The following is a 25,119-nucleotide window of genomic DNA, read 5'->3' on the forward strand; positions in this document are numbered from 1 at the left end:
TGACCGAATTCTGCTCGTTGTAGTGATTGGAAATCCCTACAGTGAACCATCATAGCCTATGCTTGGCAAAATCTGTAATGGGAGGAGGTTGATTGGATGTAATGTTGTAGGCTGATTTCTCTAAGCTCTTTTCCTTTTACATTTTAGAAGCTCTCGTGCTCAATGATCCTGAGCTGCAACACGAAGACCTGAACTTTCTGTCTCGCAGTGAGAGATACGATGTGGCGGTAAAGAAGAGTGCTCTGATGGTGAGGAAGATCAGGGAGCATGCCATCTCGAATCCAGAGGAAATCATGTGGTTTAAGAGGTGTGTATGCTTGTTAGTCATGTGGGAGCTGGTGGGGTAATGATAATGTGACTGGACTAGAAATCCAGCAGTTAAAGCCTCTGGGATTATGGGTTCAATTTCCACCACAGCGACAGTAGATTTCATTAATAAATTTGGAATTGAAAGCTGATATAAGTAATGGAGATAGTTAAAACCTTTTTCTTTAGTTCATTCATAGGAAGAGGGCGTCACTGGCTAGGTCAGCGTTTATTGCCCAGTGAGTAGTTAACAGTCAACCACATTGCTGTGGATCTGGAGTCACCTGGGCCAGACCAGGTAAAGATAGCAGTTTCCTTTCCTAAAGGACATTAGTGAGCCAGAGTAATTGAATGGCTGAAGAGGCTGAATGGCTAATTGCTGTTCTCCAAGGTCTCAGTTCATATGCTCTTCAGGATCTGCCTACGTGTTATAATGAATGTCCTTCACAGCTTACAATATTAAGCCGTTGTCTACTTTACCAAGGGACCAGCACTGTCATTTTGGATGTGCAATTATTTGCTAAGAGTCCCTGCCTCTTGAGAAAGAGTTAGTGACAAAATAAGCAACCTTAGTAGCTAAATTGACACTCCAGTGTATTGTACCATAGATGATTACTGTCATATAATAGTTATACTGTCATATAACTCAGGATGCTGGAGAAAGTCATTAAGTCTGGCAGCATATTGCAAGAGATTGTTTTGAACTCAATAATTCTTCATAACTGCTGTTTGAGTAGTTGCAAAGCAGTTAACTATTGTTTCAGTTAATGATTAAGTAAGTTCTCAGTAACCCTGAGTTCTGTAACATGTCAAATTTTACTAGTTTGTACTTGGTCATGGAGATTGGCTGCAGTCCATGTGTGTTATGTCAAACCTTTGATCGGTAAGAGAAATGGAGATGTCTGAGGACTAAGCCACTCGTATCATAGCCACTCATATCATAGAAGCTCTACTGTGCACATAGAGGCCATTTGGCCCATCAACTCTGCACTAACTCTGGGAAGAGCAGCCAATGCAGACACACCTCCCCACCCTATTGCTGAAACCCTGCATTTCCCATGACTAATCCACCTACCCTACAAATCCCTGGAAAGTCTAGGCAATTTAGCATAGCCAATCTGGCTAACCTGCACATCTTTGGACTGAGAGGAAACTGGAGCTCCCAGCAGAAACTCACGGAAACATTGAGACTCCCACAGTCAGTCACCCAGGTCCCTGGCACTGTAACTCAGCAGTGCCAATCATCGTGCTGGCTATGTCCCCAGGTAAACCAGTTTGATTAAAGTAACTTCTGTTTGGAATTAAAGTGAGCATTGTGAATAATTGTATAAAATCTAGAGTCGAACCATTCATTAAACTCACTTCCAGCTCAGATAGGAGTCCATCTCCTTCAACAGTTGCAGATGGCTATGTCACTCATGGATCTTGTATGTTTGGGAGCACGCAGTTTCTTTGGTGATCACCTTGAATCAAAGGTGCTGCTGTTAAGTATTGCTATGATCTTCTAATTACAATTCTGGTGTTGCTAATATTATTGAACCAAAGTTTGATTGAAAATCCTTGTTCTGCTTTCAGCCAGTTAATTGACCCTGTGAGAAAGTAAACAATGCAAGATCTCAGTAAGTGATTTGAAAGCAATGATTCAGTGTTTTATCCACTAGTTTGGGAGACCCATTACACCTGTGCTCTCACAGGCACACATTGACTTAATGAGTCATTTAAACCTTGTGTTCAGATCTCTTAATGCCTCACCTAAATCTAATTCTGCAAATTCCTTGAACCCTAAACTTTCCAAGATCTATGTGTTCCTTCAGCCATGGCCTCATGTATGTTTTTTTAAGTTTCCTCAACATTCTCTACTCTTCTATTCAGAAACAGGTGCTGGAATGTTCTTCAGTGTGTATTCTAGAATCTGCTCCATTTTCTTTCCAAGGTGATGAAAGGCTTGCCTGCTGGTTAATCTCCCAAAAGTGACATCATATGTGAATTAAATGGCAAACTTCATAAAGCTGATTTTGTTTCCTGTTTTGAGCTCTTGCATTAAAAAAATGGTAATTTTAAGTGCCATGTAGTTTAGTTTTATTCACATGGGTCTTAGGTTGTCTCAATATATGTTCAAGTGACTGTGGCATCCATTTTAGATTAATTTTACTTCCTTTAGATCGATTAAGGTCTTTTATATAACGATTGGATGATCAAAGTCAAAATTTTCCGGTCTCTATGTATTATTATTAAAACTAGCTTTCCCACAGCAGCATTCAGTTAATATTCTTGACTGTATCCAAATCTCAATCGTAGAAGTTCAAAGCTTAATATTGAAGAATGCAGAACTGACCAGTGAAAATGCAAGATGGTATTAGGACAGATTCAGGCCCAAGCTTTGACTTTTAATGACAGATGAGACTGTTTTCATGCCCAGGCATATTGAACAGTTTTGTTGCTGCACTGATTATGATTTTGTCAATTTGTTTTCATCACCTTTGTCATAGCTTAGCCATCTTGAAATCTTCACTGCCATTTTCATCCCCTCCACCTTAGGCAGGCTATGGTGATCAGAATGCCTGAAACTACTGCAAGTAGGTAGAACCTCAGGCAAGTGGCCCAATATAACAAGTAAATCATTTTACATCATTTTTTAAAACCTGACTAAGTAAAACCTACGCTAAAATCCTCAACTGGACAGGTTTTATTCTAGCGTAGTTGGCCCCAAGGCTGTTGAAAGCAGAGAGTAAGGCTAAAAGGGTCTTTCTCAGGATGGCAGCTGGTGACAAATGGTGTCCCGCAAAGGTCAGTGTTGGGACCACAACTTTTCACTTTATACATTAATGATCTAGATGAAGGAACTGAGGGCATTCTGGCTAATAAATGCGTGGTGCTGCATTTAGGGAAAGCAAATCTTAGCAGGACTTATACACTTAGTAATAAGGTCCTAGGGAGTGTTGCTGAACAAAGAGACCTTGGAGTGCAGGTTCATAGATCCTTGAAAGTAGAGTCCAGGTAGATAGGATAGTGAAGAAGGCGTTTGGTATGCTTTCCTTTATTGGTCAGAGTATTGAGTACAGGAGTCGGGAGGTCATGTTGCAGCTGTACAGGACCTTGGTTAGGCCACTGTTGGAATATTGCGTGCAGTTCTGGTCTCCATCCCATCAGAAAGATGTTGTGAAACTTGAAAGGATTCAGAAAAGATTTACAAGGATGTTGCCAGAGTTGGAGGATGTGAGCTACTGGGAGAGGCTGAGCAGGCTGGGACTGTTTTCCCTGGAGTGTCGGAGGCTGAGGGGTGACCTTAGAGGTTTATAAAATTATGAGGGGCATGGATAGGATAAATAGACAAAGTCTTTTCCCTGGGGTCGGGGAGTCCAGAACTAGAGGGTATAGATTTAGGGTGAGAGGGGAAAGATATAAAAGAGACCTAAGGGGCAACCTTTTCACACTGAGAGTGATATGTGTATGGAATAAGCTGCCAGAGGAAGTGGTGGAGGCTGGTACGATTGCAACATTTAAGAGGCATTTGGATGGGTATATGAATAGGAAGGGTTTGGAGGGATATGGGCTGGGTGCTGGCAAGTGGGACTAGATTGGGTTGGGATATCTGGTCGGCATGGACGGGTTGGATCGAAGAGTCTGTTTCCGTGCTGTACATCTCTATGACTCTGTTTGCAGAAAATTTGAAGATAGGTTGAAGGACAGGTAGTATTGAGGATGCTGCAGAAGGATATGGACAGGTTAGGAGAGTGGGCAAAGAAGTGGCAGATGGAGTACAACATGGGAAAGTGTGAGGTCCTGCAGTTTGGTAGGAAGAAGAGAGGCTTGGGCTATTTCCTAAATGGGGAGAAAATCAGAAGTGTGAAGCGTAAAGAGATATGGGAGTTCTAGCCCAGGAATTTCTCTAGTTAAACTTGCATGTTGAGCCAGTAGTTAGGAAGACAAATGCAATGTTGGCATTTATTTTGAGAGGACCTGAATATAAAAGTTGGGATGTACTTCTGAGGCTCTGTAATGCTCTTGTCAGACCACAGTTTTGGGCCCCACATCTCAGGAAGGATATATTGGCCCTGGAGCAGGTTCAGAGGAGATTCACATGAATGGTTCCAGGAATGAAAAGCTTAACATATGAGGAACCTTTGAGGACTGTGGGATTATACTCGATGGAGCTTAGAAGGATGAGGGGGAATCTAATTGAAACTTAGAGAATACTGAATGGCCTGGACAGAATGGATGTTGGGCAGATGTTTCCATTGGTATGAGAGACTAAGACCCGAGGGTGCAGCCTTAGAGTAAAAGGAAGACCTTTCAGAATGGAAATAAGGAGAAATTTTTTCAGCCAGAGAGTGGTGAATGTACGGAATTCACTTCCACAGAAGGCTGCGGATGCCAGGTCATTGAATATATTTAAGACTGAGACAGATAGGTTCTTGATTGACAAGTGGATCAAGGCTTGTGGTGAGAAAGCAGTGGAATGGGGTTGAGAAACATATCAGCCCTGATTGAATGGCAGAGCAGACTCTGGGCTGAGTGGCCTCATTTCTGTTCCTATGTCTCATGGTCTATAAAACCCCCTTTTGTCTTTCTCTGAACTGAACATTACACTGAGAATTCTCTTCAAAGAGTTAAATTCATCTTGAAACTTGGTTAATGTTTTTGGCTACAAGATCAACGGAGTGATCTTGTTGCTTTTGTTTAATGGAGATGGGCAAGTCCCTCAAGAAGTAATGTGCTTTATCTACACATCTCCTCTTACAACTGCAAAATTCTCAATTGCAAAGCCAAATTTATCAATTGTGAAGGTTTTTTAAATAGTGTCAGTATTGCTGACCTTATGGTTTCGACGATGGTAGATATCACTTCAAACAGTTGTTCTTTATATTCAGCCTATAATTTTAAGGCCCTCCAATGACCACCATCTTGGAAATTCACCCAAAGGTTAGCTATTTACTCAATGAAATGGGCTGCCTAATTTCAATTCTATGTCAGCACATAACCCCTGAAGCTATTACAAGTAATTGTGAAGCCACAAATACAATACAAATTTGTGTATAAATCTCCCTCTCGGCCCGCGCGCTCTATCTCGCACTCGCTCGCTCTCGCGCGCACACTCGCTCGCTCTCGCACACTCGCTCGCTCTCGCTCGCTCTCGCACACTCGCTCGCTCTCGCGTGCACACTTGCTCGCTCTCGCACACTCGCTCGCTCTCGCGCGCACACTCGCTCGCTCTCGCGCGCACGCTCGCTCTCGCGCTCACTCTCGCGCGCACACTCGGTCACTCTCGCGCGCGCACTCGGTCACTCTCGCGCGCGCACTCGGTCGCTCTCGCGCGCGCACTCGGTCGCTCTCGCGCGCGCACTCGGTCGCTCTCGCGCGCGCACTCGGTCGCTCTCGCGCGCGCACTCGGTCGCTCTCGCGCGCGCACTCGGTCGCTCTCGCGCGCGCGCTCGCTCGCTCTCGCGCGCGCACTCTCTCGCTCTCGCGCGCGCACTCTCTCGCTCTCGCGCGCGCACTCTCTCGCTCTCGCGCGCGCACTCTCTCGCTCTCGCGCGCGCACTCTCTCGCTCTCGCGCGCGCACTCTCTCGCTCTCGCGCGCGCACTCTCTCGCTCTCGCGCGCGCACTCTCTCGCTCTCGCGCGCGCATTCTCTCGCTCTCGCGCACACTCTCTCTCTAGCGCCCCCTCTCTCTCGCGCAGGAATGAAAAGCTTAACATATGAGGAACCTTTGAGGACTGTGGGATTATACTCGATGGAGTTTAGAAGGATGAGGGGGAATCTAATTGAAACTTAGAGAATACTGAATGGCTTGGACAGAATGGATGTTGGACAGATGTTTCCATTGGTATGAGAGACTAAGACCCAAGGGCGCGCCCCCTGTCTCTCTCTCCCTCTCGCGCGCCCCCTGTCTCTCTCTCTCTCGGGCGCGCGCGCGCTAATATGATCCTGGTGTCTTTCAGAATCTCCTCTGTGGGACAGATTTTTTTCCAAATTGCCTAATTAAAGCTTGTTTCTTGGGCTCTCTCTCGCGCGCGCCCCCTGTCTCTCTCTCTCGCGCGCGCCCCCTGTCTCTCTCTCTCGCGCGCGCCCCCTGTCTCTCTCTCTCGCGCGCGCCCCCTGTCTCTCTCTCTCGCGCGCGCCCCCTGTCTCTCTCTCTCACGCGCGCCCCCTGTCTCTCTCTCTCGCGCGCGCCCCCTGTCTCTCTCTCTCGCGCGCGCCCCCTGTCTCTCTCTCTCGCGCGCGCCCCCTGTCTCTCTCTCTCTCGCGCGCGCCCCCTGTCTCTCTCTCTCGCGCGCGCCCCCTGTCTCTCTCTCTCGCGCGCGCCCCCTGTCTCTCTCTCTCGCGCGCGCCCCCTGTCTCTCTCTCTCGCGCGCGCCCCCTGTCTCTCTCTCTCGCGCGCGCCCCCTGTCTCTCTCTCTCGCGCGCGCCCCCTGTCTCTCTCTCTCGCGCGCGCCCCCTGTCTCTCTCTCTCGCGCGCGCCCCCTGTCTCTCTCTCTCGCGCGCGCCCCCTGACTCTCTCTCTGGCGCGCGCCCCCTGACTCTCTCTCTGGCGCGCGCCCCCTGACTCTCTCTCTGGCGCGCGCCCCCTGACTCTCTCTCTGGCGCGCGCCCCCTGACTCTCTCTCTGGCGCGCGCCCCCTGACTCTCTCTCTGGCGCGCGCCCCCTGACTCTCTCTCTGGCGCGCGCCCCCTGACTCTCTCTCTGGCGCGCGCCCCCTGACTCTCTCTCTGGCGCGCGCCCCCTGACTCTCTCTCTGGCGCGCGCCCCCTGACTCTCTCTCTGGCGCGCGCCCCCTGACTCTCTCTCTGGCGCGCGCCCCCTGACTCTCTCTCTGGCGCGCGCCCCCTGACTCTCTCTCTGGCGCGCGCCCCCTGACTCTCTCTCTGGCGCGCGCCCCCTGACTCTCTCTCTGGCGCGCGCCCCCTGACTCTCTCTCTGGCGCGCGCCCCCTGACTCTCTCTCTGGCGCGCGCCCCCTGACTCTCTCTCTGGCGCGCGCCCCCTGACTCTCTCTCTGGCGCGCGCCCCCTGTCGCTCTCTCTCTCTCTGGCGCGCGCCCCCTGTCTCTCTCGCTCTCTCTGGCGCGCGCCCCCTGTCTCTCTCGCTCTCTCTGGCGCGCGCCCCCTGTCTCTCTCGCTCTCTCTGGCGCGCGCCCCCTGTCTCTCTCGCTCTCTCGGCCGCGCGCGTGCTAATATGATCCTGGTGTCTTTCAGAATCTCCTCTGTGGGACAGATTTTTTTCCAAATTGCCTAATTAAAGCTTGTTTCTTGGGCTTACCTTGATCTGCATTGGAGGCATTTGTGACATAGCAGTGGACCTGAGGACCAGAAGGTTTGCACCTACCATGGAGTTGTGACTCACCAGGCCAGAAAAAGTCAATTTTTAAAAATTAATTTTTATTTGGATGACAAGGGATTGGGGCAGAGAATTTAAATTGCAAGTCGCCCTGGAAGTTTGGGGGTCACAATGTTCTCGTTTGATTCAATGTTCAGGCCTCCTCTTGTAGCTAATACACTGTAACAAATTAAAAGGAAAACAAGTAACTCATTCTTTCGCTTGGGAGGAATGTGAGGGACCTTGGGCTGTTAGGAGGGGTGAGGTAAAAGTCGTCTCTGGAAAGTTTGCTGTTGGATATGGGAGAGGTGTTACAGTGGTTGAAGAGTGAACCAAATTATCAAAGAATGAGTGTTCCCTTTAGAAAGCTGCAAAGGAAGGGGAAGACAAGATAGTATTAGAAGAGCATAAATCTGTGTTAGGAGGAATTTCTTAGCACAGAATTTTGGGAATGTGGAACTAGCTGTTACAAATGGAACAATGAGGCTTTAAAGAGAATGATGTGGAGGTTCCAGTGTTGGACTGGGGTGGACAAAGTTAAAGACTAGCTACCTGACAAAGGAGCAGCGCTCTGAAACCTTGTATTTCCAAATAAACCTGTTGGATTATAAACTGGTGTTGGGTGATTTTTAACTTTTAAAGAGAATGGATTTTCTACAGACATTGTTCAAACGCCTCCTTTCTGTCTGTAGGAATGACCCAGACCTCCCAGGTGCACGCAGTTTCAGTTAACCACTGTGCTAATATTTCTGTCTTGGGCTTGTTGCAGTGTTCCAATGAAGCACAACCCAAGTTTGGGGAAAAGCACCTAATCTTCTGCTTAGACGCTTTACGTAGAACTATACAATGCAGAACAGGCCCTTCGGCCCTCAGTGTTGGGCTGACCTGTGAACTAAGCGAAGCCCATCCCCCTACACTAGCCCATCATCATCCATGTCCTTATCCAAGGACTGTTTAAATGCCCCCAATGTGACTGAGTTAACTACATTGACAAGCAGGGCATTCCATGCCCTCACGACTCTGAGTAAAGAATCTGCATCTGATGCCTGTTTTAAACCTATCACCCCTCTATTTGTAGCTATGCCCCTTTGTACAAGCTGACATCATCATCCGAGGAAAAAGACTTTCTCTGTCTACCCTATCTGATCCTCTTGTATGTTTCTATCAAATCCCCTCTCAGCTGCCTTCTTTCCAATGAGAATAGACCCAAGTCTCTCAGCTTTTCCTCATAAGAGCTTCCCTCCAGACCAGGCATCATCCTGGTAAATCTCCTGTGCAACTTTTCCATTGCTTCTAGGTCCTTCCTGTAATGGGTCGACCAGAACTGTACACAATATTCCAAGTGCGGCCGCACTAACATTTTGTATAGTTGCAGCATGACATCACGGCTCCAGAACTCAATCCCTCTACCAATAAAACCTAACACCATATGTCGCCTTAACAGCACTATCAACCTGGGTGGCAACATTCAGAAATCTATGTACATGGACTCCAAGATCCCTCTCTGCACATCCACACCACCAAGAATCTTTCTGTTGACCCAGTATCCTGCCTTCCTGTTATTCTTCCCAAAGTGAATCACCTCACATTTAGCTGCATTGAACTCCATTTGCCACCTCTCAGCCCAATTCTGCAGTTTATCCAAGTCCCCCTGCAACCTGTAACATTCTTCCAAACTGTCCACTACTCCACTGACTTTAGTGTCAACTGCAAACTTCTAACCCATCCACCTATGCCTGCATTTAAGTCACTTATAAAAATGACAAAACAGCAGTGGTCCTAAAACAGATCCTTGTGGCACACCATTAGTTACCCGACTCCAGGCTGAATATTTTCCATCAACCAACGCTTGTTGCCTCCTTACAGAAAGGCAATTTCTAATCCAAACTGCTAACTCACCCTCAATCTCATGCCTCTTCGTTTTCTCCAATAGCCTACCATGTGGAACCTTATCAAAGGCTTTACTGAAGTCCATGTATACCACATCAACTGCCCTACCCTCATCCACATGCTTGGTCACCTTCTCAAAAAACTGAGGTTTGTGAGACATGACCTGCCCTTGACGAAACCATGTTGACTATCTGAATTGTTGCTTGTTAGCTGATTATAAATCCTATCTCTTATAATCCTTTCCGACAACAGAAGTAAGGCTCACTGGTCTATAATTACCTGGGTCATCTCTCCTGCCCTTGAACAAGGGCACAACATTTGCAATCCTCCAGTCCCGTGGTACTAAACCTGTAGACAATGACAACTCAAAGATCAAGCCAAAGGCTCCAACACCACCTCGCTAGCTTCCCAGAGAATCCTCTGATAAATCCCATCTGGCCCAGGTGACTTGCCTACTTTCACTCCTAGAATTGATTACACCTCTTCCTTACTAACCTCGATCCTTTCTAGTCAAATATCTCATCCCATTCTTCTTCTCCTTTTCCTGAGTGAAAACAGATGAGAAATATTCATTTAGCACCTCTCCACAGGATCCACACTTCCCGCTCTTGTCTTTGACTGGTCCTATTCCTCCCCTAGTCATTCTTTTATTCCTCTCATACCTATAGTAATCTTTAGGGTTCTCCTTTATTTTACTTGCTAAAGACTGCTCGTGTCCTCTCTTTGCTGCTCTTAACTCTCTTTAATTCCTTCCTAGCTGATCTGTAACTCTCCATCGCCTCATCTGAACCATCTCGTCTCATGGTCACATAAGCTGCCTCCTTCCGCTTAACAAGAGATGCAATTTCTGTAGTAAGCCACGATTCCCTTACCTTATCACTTCCTCCCTACCTGACAGGGACATACCTATCAAGGACATGCTGTATCTGTTCCCTAAACCAGCTCCACATTTCGATTGTCCCCATCCCCTGCATTTTGCTGCCCTGTTCTATGCATCCTAAGTCTTGCCTAATCGCATTATAATTGCCCATGCTCCATCGATAACTCTTGCCCCGTGGCATGTATCTATCCCTTTCCATCATTAAACTAAATGTAACCAAATTATGGTCATTCTGTCCAAAGTGCCCACCTACCACTAAGTCAAACACCAAGCACCAGATCCAGCGTCGCCTCCCCTCTTGTCGGCCCTTCGACATACTGTGTCAGGAAACCCACCTGCACATATTGGGCAAAAACTAATCCATCTGACATACTAGAGTTTTAGCATTTCTAGTCAATGTTGGGGAAGTGAAAGTCCCCCATAATGACCACCCTGTTCCTTTCACTCCTACCCAGAATCGTTTTGCCGATCCTCTCCTCCACATCCCATGATCTCTGCGGAGTCTTGCTAGCAACATTGATTCAAATAACTTCACAAAACAACACTTTGTTTGTTCTCTATTTTTCTTTCTTGTTTTAACGATGTTTCCACATGCTTACCAAGCTAATACCTCCTTTATTAGTTCCATTGCCAAACAAGGCAGGCTGTCTGCACGTTGATGCAGGCAGTCTGTGGGTTGCAAATATGTTCTGTTCCTCAGTTGTTTAACAAGTTGATTTGTATGCTGTTGGTACACATTCCTGATGGAGGGCTTATGCCTGAAACGTTGACTCTCCTGCTCCTCAGATGCTGCCTGATCTGCGCTTTTACAGCACCACACATTTTAACTCTGATCTCCAGCATCTGCAGTCCCCACTTGTTCCTGGTTTGTACGCTAGTCAGGGTAGAATGCAGGAAAATAGAAAGCATGCATTGGTAGAAGCATTGTCCATATGTCAGGGTCTTTAAAATTACATCCTGTCTAGGATCCCATTTATACTTAAGAGCAATAGTAAGTCAATGGTCATATATTAGGGAACCCCAGACTAACCTTTTGATTCCCTTTTAGAGTTGATGTTATTTTGTTTTTAATATGTTTTAACAAGTTTATTTTCTGATCAGATTTTTAAAAAATTCTGTTTGATTCATTAACAGATGTTAAATGGGCATCATAACTCTCTGATCTGACTTTGTATCTGAATTTCCTGGAATCGTTCTCGTAAATATTTCTGTACTCTTCAATTCTTTAAGATCCTAATGTTTGCTGCCCAGAAATGTACACAGTATGTCAGTTGAGGCTAAACTAGTGACCTATTACAAGTTTCCATCCATTCTACAAACTTGCATCTCCTTGCAGTTCTACACTGTCCTGCTCATAGATTACAATGTTTCCAAGTTTTACATTATTTGCAAATTTTGAAGTTGTGCACTGTACACCATGTCTAGATCATGTACATATAGAACCATATCAGGAAAAACAAAGATTTCAAATCTGACCCTTGGGGAATGCCATTATAAACCTTTCTTCAACCTGAAAAAATCACATAAATCATTACTGTCTAATCCTGTCACTCATCCAACTTTGTATCTAAGTTATAATGCATCATTGTTAATTTTGTCCCAAATTTTGTCCCAGGTGGCTCACGGTTCGCACTGCTGCCTCACAGCACCAGGAACCTGAATTTTATTCCAGCCTCTGGCAACTCCGTATGGAGTTTTCACGTTTTCCACGTGCCTGCATGGGTTTTCTCTGGGTGCTCTGGTTTCATCCTGCAGGCCAGGTGAATTGGTCATGCTAAATGGACCCACTGCCCAAAGATGTGCAGGTCAGGCGGACTGGCCATGCTAAATGGGCGGCACGGTGGCACAGTAGTTAGCCGCAGTCTAAATTGCCCATAATGTTAGGTGCATTAGTCAGAGGGAAATGGGTCTGTGTGGGTTCCTCTTGTGTGGACTTGTTGGGCCAAAGGGCCTGTTTCCACACTGTAGGGAATCTAATCTAATCAAACCTATGTAAATATAATGAAACCTTCGTGTGAATGTTACAAAACAAAGTGAGATAATAAGTCATCTGACTGAAAGTTTGGTGAAAGTGATAAGTTTTTAAGGAGTGGCTTAAAGGAGGAGAACAAGGTGAAGAAGTGAGGAAATTCTAGAGTTTATGATTAAGTTTGGGAAGTAGAAGAGACCAGAGTTTGAGGAACACTGATACCTTGGAGGGTTATGGGACTCGCAGAGATTAGAGAGAGGAAAGGGAGAACCTAGGGGGATTTTGAAGGTTAGATTCTTATTTTCATATCCTATGATGTCACATGGCACTGGGTTGCAACATTGCATTTGCAAACTTTGTCACGGTAAGGAAAGCAGATACATAGGAACACCACCACCTGCAAATTCTCCTCCAATTCCCACACTGTCCTGAGTTGGAAATATATCACCATTTCTTCTCACGACATGGACTACAATGGTTCAAGAAGGCAGCTCACCACCACCTTTTTCCAAGGCAACTGACGTGGGCAATAAATGGTGGCTCACTCAGCGATATCCAGATCCCATGAATGAACAATTAAAAAAAGTAAATGCCAGCATAGTCTGTATGTAAAGCCCTATAAATAATTGCTCTTTGACCTAGAGAATAACCATTTCCATTGGATTAAACCCCTACGACCAGGAAAGCTTTGTGCTTGTGGATGAATCTGAAACTGGAGGTAAATTGAAGATAGTGATTAATTTATAAATTCGGTGAGGAATTCATGAAAAACACATTTACTCAGAAATGGTTTGAATATGGAATCCACTGTCCAATAAGAGGAGAATAGCAAAGAAGTATTTATGGAGAAACTTGATACGTAAATGAGGGAGAAAGGACTAGCAGGTTTGTTGCTGGGCTGAGATGAAATAGAGCTGGAGGAAAATGGTATGGAGTATAAACTGCACCTCATCAGGTGAGCAGGCCTGCTTGTTTCTGCTTTAAATAGTGAAGGAGAGTGTTGAAATGACTGGATAGAAGGAGAGAAAGGGAGATAATAAATTGTGTGTGAAATGCATTTAGATACTTAAAGAAAAGACAAGTGTGTTTCTGAAATGTCTTTGAGTTCAGGATATCTGAAATCTATTGCAACCAATGAAGTTTTGAAATGTTACCACAATACGTTAGGATGAAAAGTCATCCAGATTTGAAATGTTCGCTTGCTTTCTCAATGTGAATGCTGCCTGACCTGCTGTGGTCTGCAGCACATTTTGTATTTAATATGGCAGGAAGGTTGTGTGAGAACTGCACAGCATGCTAGGTGGCTCCCTTGACTTGGCACATTATTTCAGTGTTGTTAATTAATGTGGTCCTTATGTGGGCTAAGATTGGAGATGAGGGGGTAAGGTGTCAATTTTATTTTTATGGTTTGTTTTAGTGGAATGTTACCTTTCTTTGGCACCTTTATATTACAAGTACACTCTTGCAGATGAGACAACTCCTGAACTAACTGAACAATAACAGTGGGGATAATTTCATTGCCACTGTGTTTATGTAATGGGGATAAAAATTTTCCTGCATGTGACTTTCTGGCTCTGATATAGTTGATATCAGTGTCATACTGTTTGTCTACTTGCTGATATTGGACTTGGATCAAAGGGCAATGCCCTGGGCTGTTGGGTCACCTGCGTCATGTATAACCTTGTGATGGAGCACATAACTTTTTAACACTGACACTGCTAGAGAAGTTGGGTCTTCAGGGTTTCTCATTCATCATTTGTTAACCTGCAAACAAAATGGGTACACTTGGTCAACAAACTCATTGTGTGTTTTAGAGCCATTTTTAAAATAGTCTTTCACCTTATCACCTCCACGTTGCATTTAAGTGTAGGGGTATTCTGATGTGAAAAATGCCCAAGGATATGGCTGTGTTAAGACTCCAACTATATTCTCTGTGTCTTTATTTCCCAAAATACATCCTGGGAAGTTATTTGGGTTGAACTGAGAATTAAGAAAGGGATATGAGCACCTTAAGGGGGCTATAAAATAATCCCAATAATAGTCAGAGGGAAATTGAGAAACAAATTTGGAAGATCTCAGCTATCTGTCAGAATAATAAGGTGGTTATGGTAGGGAATTTCCAAACATAGACTGGGGCTGCCATAAGTGTTAAGGGTTTAGATGGAGAGGAATTTAAGTGTGCTCAGGAAAATTTTCTGATTCAAATATATGGATGTACCTACTAGAAAAGGTGCAAAACTTGACATACTCTTAGGGAATAAGACAGGACAGGTGACTGAGGTGACATTGGGGGAGCACTTTGGAGCCAGTGACCGTAATTCTTAGCATGTGCAGTATTTATTGACCTTGCCTAATTGTTCTTGAACTGAATGGTGTGCAAGGCCATTTCAGAGGGCAGATTACAATCAACCACAATCTATGGGTCTAGAGTCACATGGAGGTCAGGCCAGATGGATTTTTATAACAATCTGGTAATGGTTTCCATGATAACAATCACTAAACTAGGTTTATAATTTCAGGTTTTTTTTAACTGAATTAAAATTCCACCAGTTGCCAATGTAGGATTTGAATCCATGTCCCCTGGCTGGTCGTCTTGATCACAAGCCTAGTCAGTATACATTTTACATCATGCCATTGTCTCCCCTTACCTGCTGTCCTTACCTGGTCTGGCGTAGGATTCCAGATCCACAGAAATGTGGATGTTGTCTTTCAAATATCCTCTAAAATGACATAGCAAGCTACTTTCTTGTAGAGAAGATTGCTCTAGAGAAAGCAATAAAACCTGACTTTTTGAGCACCCTCCTCATAGGAGCTAGGAACAGGAGAGGCCATTTGGCCCATTGAACCTGCCCAACTGTTCAGTATGATAATGACCGATCCTCTATCTCAATGCCACTTTCCTGATTTCTCTCCATGTTTCTTGATGCTTTTAAATTCTTAATAATAAATCTCTTGAATATACTCAATGGCCTGGCGTCTGCAGCTTCTTGTGGTAGAGAATTCTATTGACATTTTGAGTGAAGACATTTCTCCTGCTCTGAGTCTTAAACAACCTACCCTATGCCTTGAGACTGTGACCCTGCGTCTAGGCTCCCCAACCAGGGAAAACATCCTTTCTGCATCTAGTTCACATCGAATAAGTTAATTAGAAAAGTAAGAGTGTTGAAACAGCCCTTGGAATTTAACTGTTTTCTCTGCCTCTCTGCTGTGCTTAATCCAGGTATGTTATGTTGCTGCACTTGGGATCCTCTTCTTACCACCATTCTCTGTTACTGGCTGTATTTCAGCTGATAATCCAGGTCCCCTCTGTTCTTTATACCCAGCATAGGTAAAAAACAATATATCCACCATGTCAGTTTACAAAACTTGTCCAACTGGTATCTGTTTCTCACTTGCTTGGATGGCCTAGTTTCATGTGTTGTGCTGTCTTGTGAAGAGTGGTGCTGTTGCTGATCAGGGAGTAAATCCAGAAAATGAACAGCCAGCTCCATAGTAGTGAACCAAGAAATGTGCATTTGTGAAGGCAATGACTTGTTGGTGTATGTGCCCGTTTAAACTAGTGGTTGATCAGACCAAAATGTTTGGACCCTCTTGGTGTATCTAGCACAGTGGGATTGCAGGCAGTGTTTGAGAAGATGGAGAATACATTAGGGAAACTGGCATTGTTAATTCCACCTCTGGAGATGACAACACAGACGAACAATCCAAGGGGTCTTGGGTCTGTTCCAAAACATTGTCTTTAGTGCAGCCACTGAATTTAGTGGCAGTGACATACATGTGACATACAATTCTTCCGGGCACTGATTTGTCAGTCTTGGTATGTTTCACTCACTAATATTAATTCTGTAGCTCAGTTTGGAGGAATATCTGATGCAGTTCAGTGAGGACATCATTAGAATATCTGTTGCAAAGCAAGCACTTTCCATTGTAGTTGAGAGCAGTGCAGACCAGCCAACCTTCATACATGAACACAAGGGAGAAAGCAGCAAGAGAAAACCATTTAGCCCATTGAATCTGTCCTGTCATTCAATGCAACCAAGGCTGACCATGGGATTCAACCTCCCTTTTTCAACCATTCTTCATATCGAATTCTGTGGGATTAAACACCTGTATGGTTGAGTCTCAGATATGTTCAGTGATGCAGCTTTCTCAGCCTTCTGGGTTGGAGAATTCCTAAGATTCAGGACTCATGGAGTGAAGTACTTCCTCATCTCTACCCTAAATGATTTTTCTCTTCTCCTGAGACTCCTTGATTATTAGCAACAACTTCTGTGCCAAACCCTTTTGTGTTTTAATCTTGTGTGTTTTAATGAGATCAGCTCTCATTCTTCTGATCTCCAAAATACTCAACCTCTCATTATAGGATAACCCTCTCATTACGGAACTAATCGAGCTAACTTGTGCTTAGTGCCCCCACTGCAAGTGTATTCATTCTTAAATATTGAGACTAAATTGCACGAAGTATTTTAGATATGATCTCATGAGAGACTACCTATTCAGTTATACCTGGCCACCTTCATTTTTGTACTCCAAACCCTTTGTAATAAAGGCCAACAGATCCTATGCTCTTCAGATTGCTTGTTGCTCCTGCTTACCAGCATCCTGTGTTCCTTAGATGAGCAAATCTGATCTCTTTGAACATCAACACTTATTTCACAACTTGTATTTTAAAGGGGAAAAAAGGGAAAACTGGGCATAGTTTCCTGGTCTTATTCTCTGCCTGTTATGAGTAGGAGTAGGCCATTCAACCCATCGAATCTGTCCTGTGATTTAATACTATTAGTCTGATCAAACACTTTTACACACACCATCTCTTTTACATCATTGGTAATAAAGCATTAACATATTTAAAGTGGAGTTTGTTAAAAGACTGAGATTTCACGGCCTTCTGAGTTGAAAACTTCTAAATGTTCACCACACTTTGAGTGAAAAATATTTTCCTCATCTCGGACTAAAATGACATTCCCTTTGTTTTGTAGGATGGTATTAGACTCCCCAACCAGAGAAACATCTTGCTGCATCTATGCTGTCCCTTGAAAGTTTTTTGTAAATTTCAATGAGATCACCTCTCACTCTTCCAAACTCCAGAGAATTCATAGTCCAGTTTGTCCAATCTCTCTTCAAAGGGCAGTTCTGCTGTTCTGGGAACAAGACTCTGAACATTTGTTACAATCTGTCTTTTGGCAATAATATCTTACCTGAAATAAGGAGACCAAAACACTCAGACTATTCCAGGTGCAGTCTAAATGTACAATTGAAGTTTCTTGTTTCTTTTTGTATGAGTGGTGTTTACGTGTATAAGTTTTCTCAGAAGAAGGTCTGCATTGTTGAAGAGGTGTCTTTTGGATGAAACAACAAGGACCTTACTGCTGATCCTATGAATCTTCACCTTGCCAAAGTTCTTTGTCACCCAGCGCCCTTAACCGATCAATGATTTTCCTCTCATCATCATGTAGAATACTGTAGTATGGATTTCTGAAACCTCTGAAACTTTGGTTGTAAACATTTATGTAATGCTATGTTCATCAAAACAGTGTGTGCAAAACACCATTGCCAATAAATATTGTTTAACGTAGTGACTCGTTATCCCGTGTCATGTATTTATTATACCCTACAGAATTTGTCTGGAATCCAGAGTAGAACCCTTGAACCTCCACTTTGGTATGTTCATACCCACCTTGGAGAATCAGTGCACTTCAGAGCAGAAAGAGAAATGGCTGCACCCGTGTTACACCCAGCAGATCATCGGCACTTACGCCCAGACAGAACTGGGCCACGGTTAGTGTTCTCAAGAGACGATTGGGTGTTTGATCACATGGCGTCCATCTGTGGTGCTACAAACTGTGAACGTGACCCATAGCTGACAAGTTGCCCCTTCGAACTGGTGGGGTGCCCTTGTCTCGGTCAACTCAAAGGCAAAAGTACATATGGTGGGAGGGTGCATGGTGAGTTCCTCATCCTGATACTGCTGTTGAGGCAAAGGCCATACAGCAAGGAAGATAGTGGAGAAATCTGGCAGGTCGTTCTTGCACACTTCTAGGTACGACATGATGGCCCCTATTTTGGTGGGGCTATTAGTCACCTACCCAAGGTTAGCGGAGGACGAGCAAATGGCACAAAGAGCAGTAAAGGTGTTTTACAAAATGTGGGATGGTAAATCCAGCTCAGTGGGTTGAGGAGAAATTGTAGGCAGAAGTGAGGACTGCAGATGTTGGAGATTAGAGTTGAGAGTGTGGTGCTGGAAAAGCACAACAGGTCAGGCAGCATCCAAGGAGCAGGGGAGTCGACATTTCGGGCAAACGCCCTGAATTAGGAATGAGGCTGAGTGCCTCGGGGGTGGAGAGATAAATGGGACGGGGGTGAGACTGGGGACGGGGGTGAGACTGGGGCTGGGGGAAGGTAGTTGTGAGTGCAATAAGTGGCTGGAGTTGGGGGTAATGGTGATTGGTTAGAGAGGAGGATGGAGCGGATAGATGGGAAGGAAGATGGGCAAGTAGGACAGGTCATGAGGGCTTTGCAAGTTGGAAGGTTGGAACTGGGGTAAGGTGGGGGGAGGGGAAAATGAGGAAACTGATGAAGTCCACATTGATGGCCTGGAGTTGGAGGGTACCGAGATGGAAGACGATGCGTTCTTCCTCCAGATGTGTGGCGGTGGAGGCTGCCCAGGACCTGCATGTCTTCGGCAGAGTGCGAGGGGCAAGTTGAGATGTTTGGCTACGGGGTGGTGGAGTTGATTGGTATGGGTGTGCTGGAAATTTTCTCTGAAGTGATCTGCGAGACGGTGTCCAGTCTTCCCAATGTAGAGGAGACCGCATCGGGAGCAATGGATAGAGTAAATGACATGTGTGGAAGTGCAGATGAAACTTTGGATGTGGAAGACTCTTTTGAGGCCTTGGATGGAGGTGAGGGGGAGGCGGGGGGGGGGGAAGAGAGTGTGGGTGCTGGTTTTGCAATTCCTGTGGTGGCAGGAAGGTACCAGGAGGGGAGGGTGGGTTGTTGGGGGGCATGGGCATGACTAGGTAGCTGTGGAGGGAACGGTCTTTACGGAAAATGGATAGGGGTAGGGAGGGAAGTATATCTCTAGTGGCGAGGTCTGTTTGTCAATGGCGGAATGTGCTGGTGAAGTTGATGAACTGTTCAACCTCCTTGTGGGAGCATGAGGTGGTGCCGATACAATCGTCAACGTAGCGGAGGAAAAGGTGCAGAGTGGTGCTGGTGCAACTGAGGAAAGATGGGCTGTTCGAGAGAGACAGAGACAGACATAGCTGGTGCCTATGCAGGTGCCATGCAGCTACCCCTTTCACCTGGAGGAAGTGGGAGGATTCAGAGGAGAAATTGTTGAGGGTGAGGACCAGTTCAGCCAAACGAATGAGTGTCAGTAGAAGGGTACTGGTGGGGACGTTGGGAGAGGAAGGATCGGAAGGATTAGTGGCCCTGGTCATGGCGGATAGAGGTGTAGAGGGATTGGATGTCCATGGTGAAGATGAAGCATTGGCAGCAAGGGAAATGAAAGTCTTGGAGGAGGTGGAGGGCATTGGTGGTGTCCCGAATGTATGTGAAGAGCTCCGGGACCATGGGGATAGGACAGTATCAAGGAATGTAGAGATGGGTTCATTAGGGCAGGAGAAAGCCAAGAAATTGAGGAGAAATTGTGGCTGGGACTAACTCAAATAAGCAGAAAATCTTGGTCTGGTTTACTGATGAACAGAACCCGATACAATTGTGACAGAGCCTCATGAAACTGAAACCCAACTCTAACGCTTAAGAATTTCTGTAATGCAGGCTTAGTTTAAACCTGTTTAAAATGGTTTGGTGCAACTGCTGTGCACTATTTCCACACTGCTTGGTACTCTCAATGTATTGTGGACTCTTAAATATTACTAAACTTTTATTTTGACCCTGTCTAGCCCCCGTGTTCATTCTGGCACCAAGGAGAGTCTGTTGAAGTGTTCAGTGGTAAACCTGGTATTCCATAAGCATTACCATATATCCTTGCTTCCCTACCTCTCCACTCCCCATTCTTAGCCCCCCCCCCCCCCAAGTCTAATTTTGACTAATTTTGTCGATGCTCAATTGTGCCTGTCCACTTGTTTCAGTTGCTGGTCAACAAATGAATTTGCTTTGCTTTGTATGCATGCTAGTGATGTGCTGCCTTCGTGGTAATGGTGGCAAACAGTACCTAAAACAAGTGGTTGTCTTAACATTGGCATGATAATGTGAATCAATGCATAAATCCCAACTTCTGCTCATGTTAAATCAGATCTGATAATTGACGGAGTGCAAAATAAGTGCTTCTCTTTTGAATCTCTCTTGTTTTAGCATTTAATCCAGCCCTGGTGTGAACCTGGACGTTAAGAATTGGTGGTGTGAGAGGTTTTAAATGCACATCTCACATTGTAGACTGTTACTGCCTCCTATTTTAATGCAGTGACAACATTACAGAAGAAAGGTGCCACATATAGTCTGCATCTCAATTTTTATTGATAATTTTAAAAAGAATCTTCAGCCAATCTTCAAACAGAAGTGCCAAGTGAATGATTCATTTCTGCTTCCTCCAGTGGTCCCCAGCATTACAGATACTAATCTTTGGCCAATTTGATTCACTCCATATGATATCAAGAAATGGTTAGAGGCACTGGATACTGCAAAGGCTCCAGGCCCTGACAATATTCTGGCAATAGTACTGAAGGTTTGTGCTCCAGATCTTGACACTCTCCTAGCCAAGCTGTTCCAGTCCAATTACAGCGCTGGTATCTGCCTGACAATGTGGAAAATTACCCAAGTGTGTCCTGTACATAAGAAGGACAAATCTAACCCGACCATTTATCCTCCGTCTATTTTCGATCATCAGTAAAGAGATGGAACGTGTCATCAACAGAGCTATGAAGCAGCATCTGCTCAGTGATGCCCAGTTTGGGTTCCACCAGCACCTCTCTGCAGGAGTTCCTCACAGTAGTGTCTTAGGCCCAACCATCTTCAGCTGCTTCAACGACCATCCCTCCATAAGGTCAGAAGTGGGGATGTTTGCTAATGATTACACAATGTCAGCACCATTCACAACTCCTCAGACACTGAAGCAGTCCATTTTCAAGTTCAACAAGATCTGGACAATATCCATTAGTGCAATATAAATGTCAGGCTATGACCATGAACAATAAGAGACAATCTAACCACCACCCCTTGACATTCAGTGGTGTTGCCATCACTGAATTCCCCCACTGTCAACACCCTGGGAGTTACCATTGATCAGAAACTGAACTGGACTTACCATGTAAACGCAGTGGCAACAAGAGCAGGTCAGAGGCTTGGAATATTGCGGCGGGTAACTCCCCACCTGTCCACCACCTACAAGGCACAAGTCAGGCCTGTGATGGAATACTCCCCATCTGCCTGGATGAGTGCCACCCTAACATCACTCAAGAGACTTGACTTTGTCCAGGACAAAGTAGCCCACCTAATTGGCACTGCATCCATTCCATCCATCACTCATGCACAGTCATAGCAGGGTGTACTGTCTGCAAGATGCACTGCACAAGTTCACCAAAGATCCTCAGGCAGCACCTTCTAAACCCACAACCACTTCCATGTAGAAGGACAAGGGCACCACATAATGGGGACGTCACCAACTTCAAGTTCCCCTCAAAGCCACTTGTCATCCTGATTTAGAAATACATTGCTGTTCCTTCACTGTCACTGGGTCAAAATCCTGGAATGGCATTGTGGGTTGCTCACCACCACCACCTCAAGGGCAACTAAGGATGGTCAATAAATGCTGGCCCAGCCAGTGATACCCACATCTCACAAAATGAATGAATAAAGAATCCCATAAAAATGGCTCAAAGAAATGAATGTTTTTGAAGGTGTTGTATTTTTCGCCACTCGTTTTCTTGTATGTGAATACAGCCTCATTAATCTGGGATTGGACATTTCTCTCACACACAAAGGTGATGAAAACTATTGTGTCACTTGTTTTTAGTGGAAACTTGAGTGCTAAAACCCCAGAAAAGAAAAATACCCCAAGTCGGATTGGCAAATGACTAATGCTGTCAAAGGGACCCAGCAACTGTTAATTTGTCTTTTCTGTCTATACTTACTGATTTACGTGCTTCTATTGCCAACAATTGTTTTTCTGTTACAAAGCCTTGTATGTTTGTGCAAAACTTCAAGGCCTTTCAAAATCTGGTCTTTATGGTGCACATCAGTATCTGTGAACCAAGTAGTCATCACTGAGTTTTTTAAAGAACATAATTCAGTGGTGGTTTTCTGTGGCTCGTCATCAGAGAACTGGCCAGCTCCCAGCTGTTGATGACAGGTACACAGTGCAGTCAAAAGTGACAATCGGTGAATATTATCAAGTTTAGTGTTACTAAAATCCAGGTTTCATAGGAAACCTTAGAATTCCATCTGAGGGAATATACCAGGAGGTGATTGCAGATCTCAAATACATTGAGAATGCAACCCCTAATGTGTATGTTGTGAGAGCGCATGATAGTTGTTGCACAGATAGCTGCTTGATGGTCTCCATGTCATTAATGAGCTTGATTAACTTCTGATCCAGATTCAACACTTATTTGCACTCATAATTTCTCCGTGATTGCTGCAGCATGCAAGGATTAATCAAATCTCTCATGAAACCTGTCCTTGTTTTCTCTCTTTACCCCTCTTCTGGCTCTCCCATCCCTCCTGTCCTCCTTTGGCTCTGCCCTGCCCTTTCCCTTTTGTTCCTGCCTGTGTTTCCACAGCTATGTACATCGTGGACGACCAGAACCCCTAGATCTCCACTTGGGCATGTTCCTGCCCACCATTCTCAACCAGGCTACTCCTGAACAACAAGATCGCTTCTTCATGCCAGCTTGGAACCTGCAGATCATTGGCACCTATGCCCAAACTGAGATGGGCCATGGTACAGTACAGAAATTGAGAGCTGAAGTTTAATTCTGACCTCTATCCTGTCAGCACATTTGTGCTCGTCAAAAGCAACGACCTAACTATTCTAATCCCATTTTCCAATACAGTTTCTGCCTCCAGGACCCTCACAATGAGTCCCAGATTTCCACCACCCTCTGGGTGGAAAGGTCTTTCCTCCCATCTCCTCTAAATCTCTTGCCCCTTATCTTAAATCCCCCAGGTCATTTCCCTCCATCATGTAGAAAAGTTTCTTACTATCTTCCCTGTCTATGCTCCTCATAATTTTATACATTTCAGCCATATCCCCCCTCTATTGCTTCTGGTCCTAGGAAACCAACTCCAGTCTGTCCAATCTCTCCTCATTACTGAGATTCTTCAGCCCAAGTTACATCCTTCTACACCTCCTCTTCATCCTCTCCAAGACTATCATAAACCTCTGATAATGTGGATTCCAGAACTGCTGTGTGCTAACAAATGTGTCATACAGTTCCAGCATAATCTCCCAATCTTAAACTCTGTCTCGAGTAATAAATCATTTTCCACTAACTACTTAATTCACCTGTCCTGATTTCTTAAGGAACTGCACACTAAGGTACCTCAGAACCTCCCAAGGTCCTCAAACTCATCGTGTATTCCCTTTCCATGTTTTGTCCCGCCCAGGTATATCACTTCTCATTCATCTAAATTTAATTCCATTTCCCACTGACCAGCCACCTGTATTCTCCTGTAATCTAAGGTAATTCTGTTCACTGTTTACCACTTCAGTCTTTGAATTGAGTGTGAACGTACTGCTCAACCCTGCCTCATTCAAGTCTAAGTCATTTATTTCAACCACAAATAGCAAGAGCCCCAACACTAACCTCTGTGTGACCCCACCAGACACAGGCTTTCAATCAAAACACAAACCCTCAACTGTCACTTGTGGCCGAATGGCAGCTTGTCGATCCAATTTGCCAAATTTCTGTTGATCCCATGGAATTTTTAATTTGCTCTCGGACTCCCATACAGAATCTGTTCAAAAGCTGAAATCCAAGTAGACTACATCAAAAGCACTGTCCTCATCTACATTCCTGGTCACCTCTTCGAAAAATTAATTCAAGTTAGTCAGACATTACCTCATCTTAAAACCATGCTGACTCTTCCTGATTAATCTCTGCCTTTCCAAGTGCAAATTAATTCTGTTCCTCAGTTGCGTCCAGTAGTTTTCCTAGTGGGTTAGACTCACCCGGCCTGTAGTTTCCTAGTTTATTTCATGCTTCCTTTTTGAATAACAGTTCTATATTGGTTGTCGTCAAATCCTCCAGCAACTTCTGCGGTCAGAGACGAATTGATAATTTTTTACATGTTCCCCTGCTACTTCCTCTGTCTCACTCAAGAACCTGGGATACATTTCATCCAGCTCTGGAGATTTATTTACTTTTAAACCTGCCAGACCACTCAGAACTTTTTCTATGTCTATGGCAATTTATTTAATTATATCACAGCCCTTCTCCCTGGGTATGGGGGGTGTGTATGGGGGTCACCTTTCTTTTGTACAGTCCTTTGAGCTCTGTAGTTTGACAACTGACAGACTCATGTATCCCCACCCAGCTTACATTAACATACCTTGGCCCACGTCTCAACCCTGCCTTTGATTCAATCTCAATGTTTGAGACTAGAGCTCACAAGGGTGTTCTTAAGGAGTTTGTGTAACCTTCTTTTGTATGTTTTTACTGCAGTCATTGCTGTTGGGTACACCCATTGGGCTATCAGATTTAAAGACGCTATTATGCTCCAATGTTTTTTGGTGCCACATCTGTTTGTGCAAATGTACGGGTTAATGCTGTTCATTAAAATGGTTGAAGGGAG

The 25,119-nt window shown here is 44.9% G+C and overlaps 1 protein-coding gene across 3 annotated transcripts in view; it reads left to right on the forward strand.

The window, feature by feature from the left end:
• The window catches only part of acox1 (acyl-CoA oxidase 1, palmitoyl), a 63,408-nt gene that overhangs the window by 10,650 nt on the left and 27,639 nt on the right, over nucleotides 1–25,119 (forward strand). Inside the window, exons 1-3 of one of the 3 annotated variants that reach the window (XM_043714326.2) lie at nucleotides 169–307; nucleotides 17,981–18,141; nucleotides 23,106–23,266. In XM_043714326.2, coding sequence (XP_043570261.1) covers nucleotides 18,077–18,141; nucleotides 23,106–23,266 — 226 coding nt within the window. In that variant the 5' untranslated portion in view covers nucleotides 169–307; nucleotides 17,981–18,076. Of the gene's footprint in view, nucleotides 1–147; nucleotides 308–17,980; nucleotides 18,142–23,105; nucleotides 23,267–25,119 lie in introns of those variants that run through there. The other 2 variants (XM_043714325.2, XM_043714324.2) reach the window with 2 other exon arrangements.

Source organism: Chiloscyllium plagiosum, unplaced genomic scaffold (assembly GCF_037043375.1).
Source record: "Chiloscyllium plagiosum isolate Xiang-an unplaced genomic scaffold, Cpla_swu_hap1 HiC_scaffold_25, whole genome shotgun sequence".
NCBI classification, from domain to species: Eukaryota; Metazoa; Chordata; class Chondrichthyes; order Orectolobiformes; family Hemiscylliidae; genus Chiloscyllium; species Chiloscyllium plagiosum.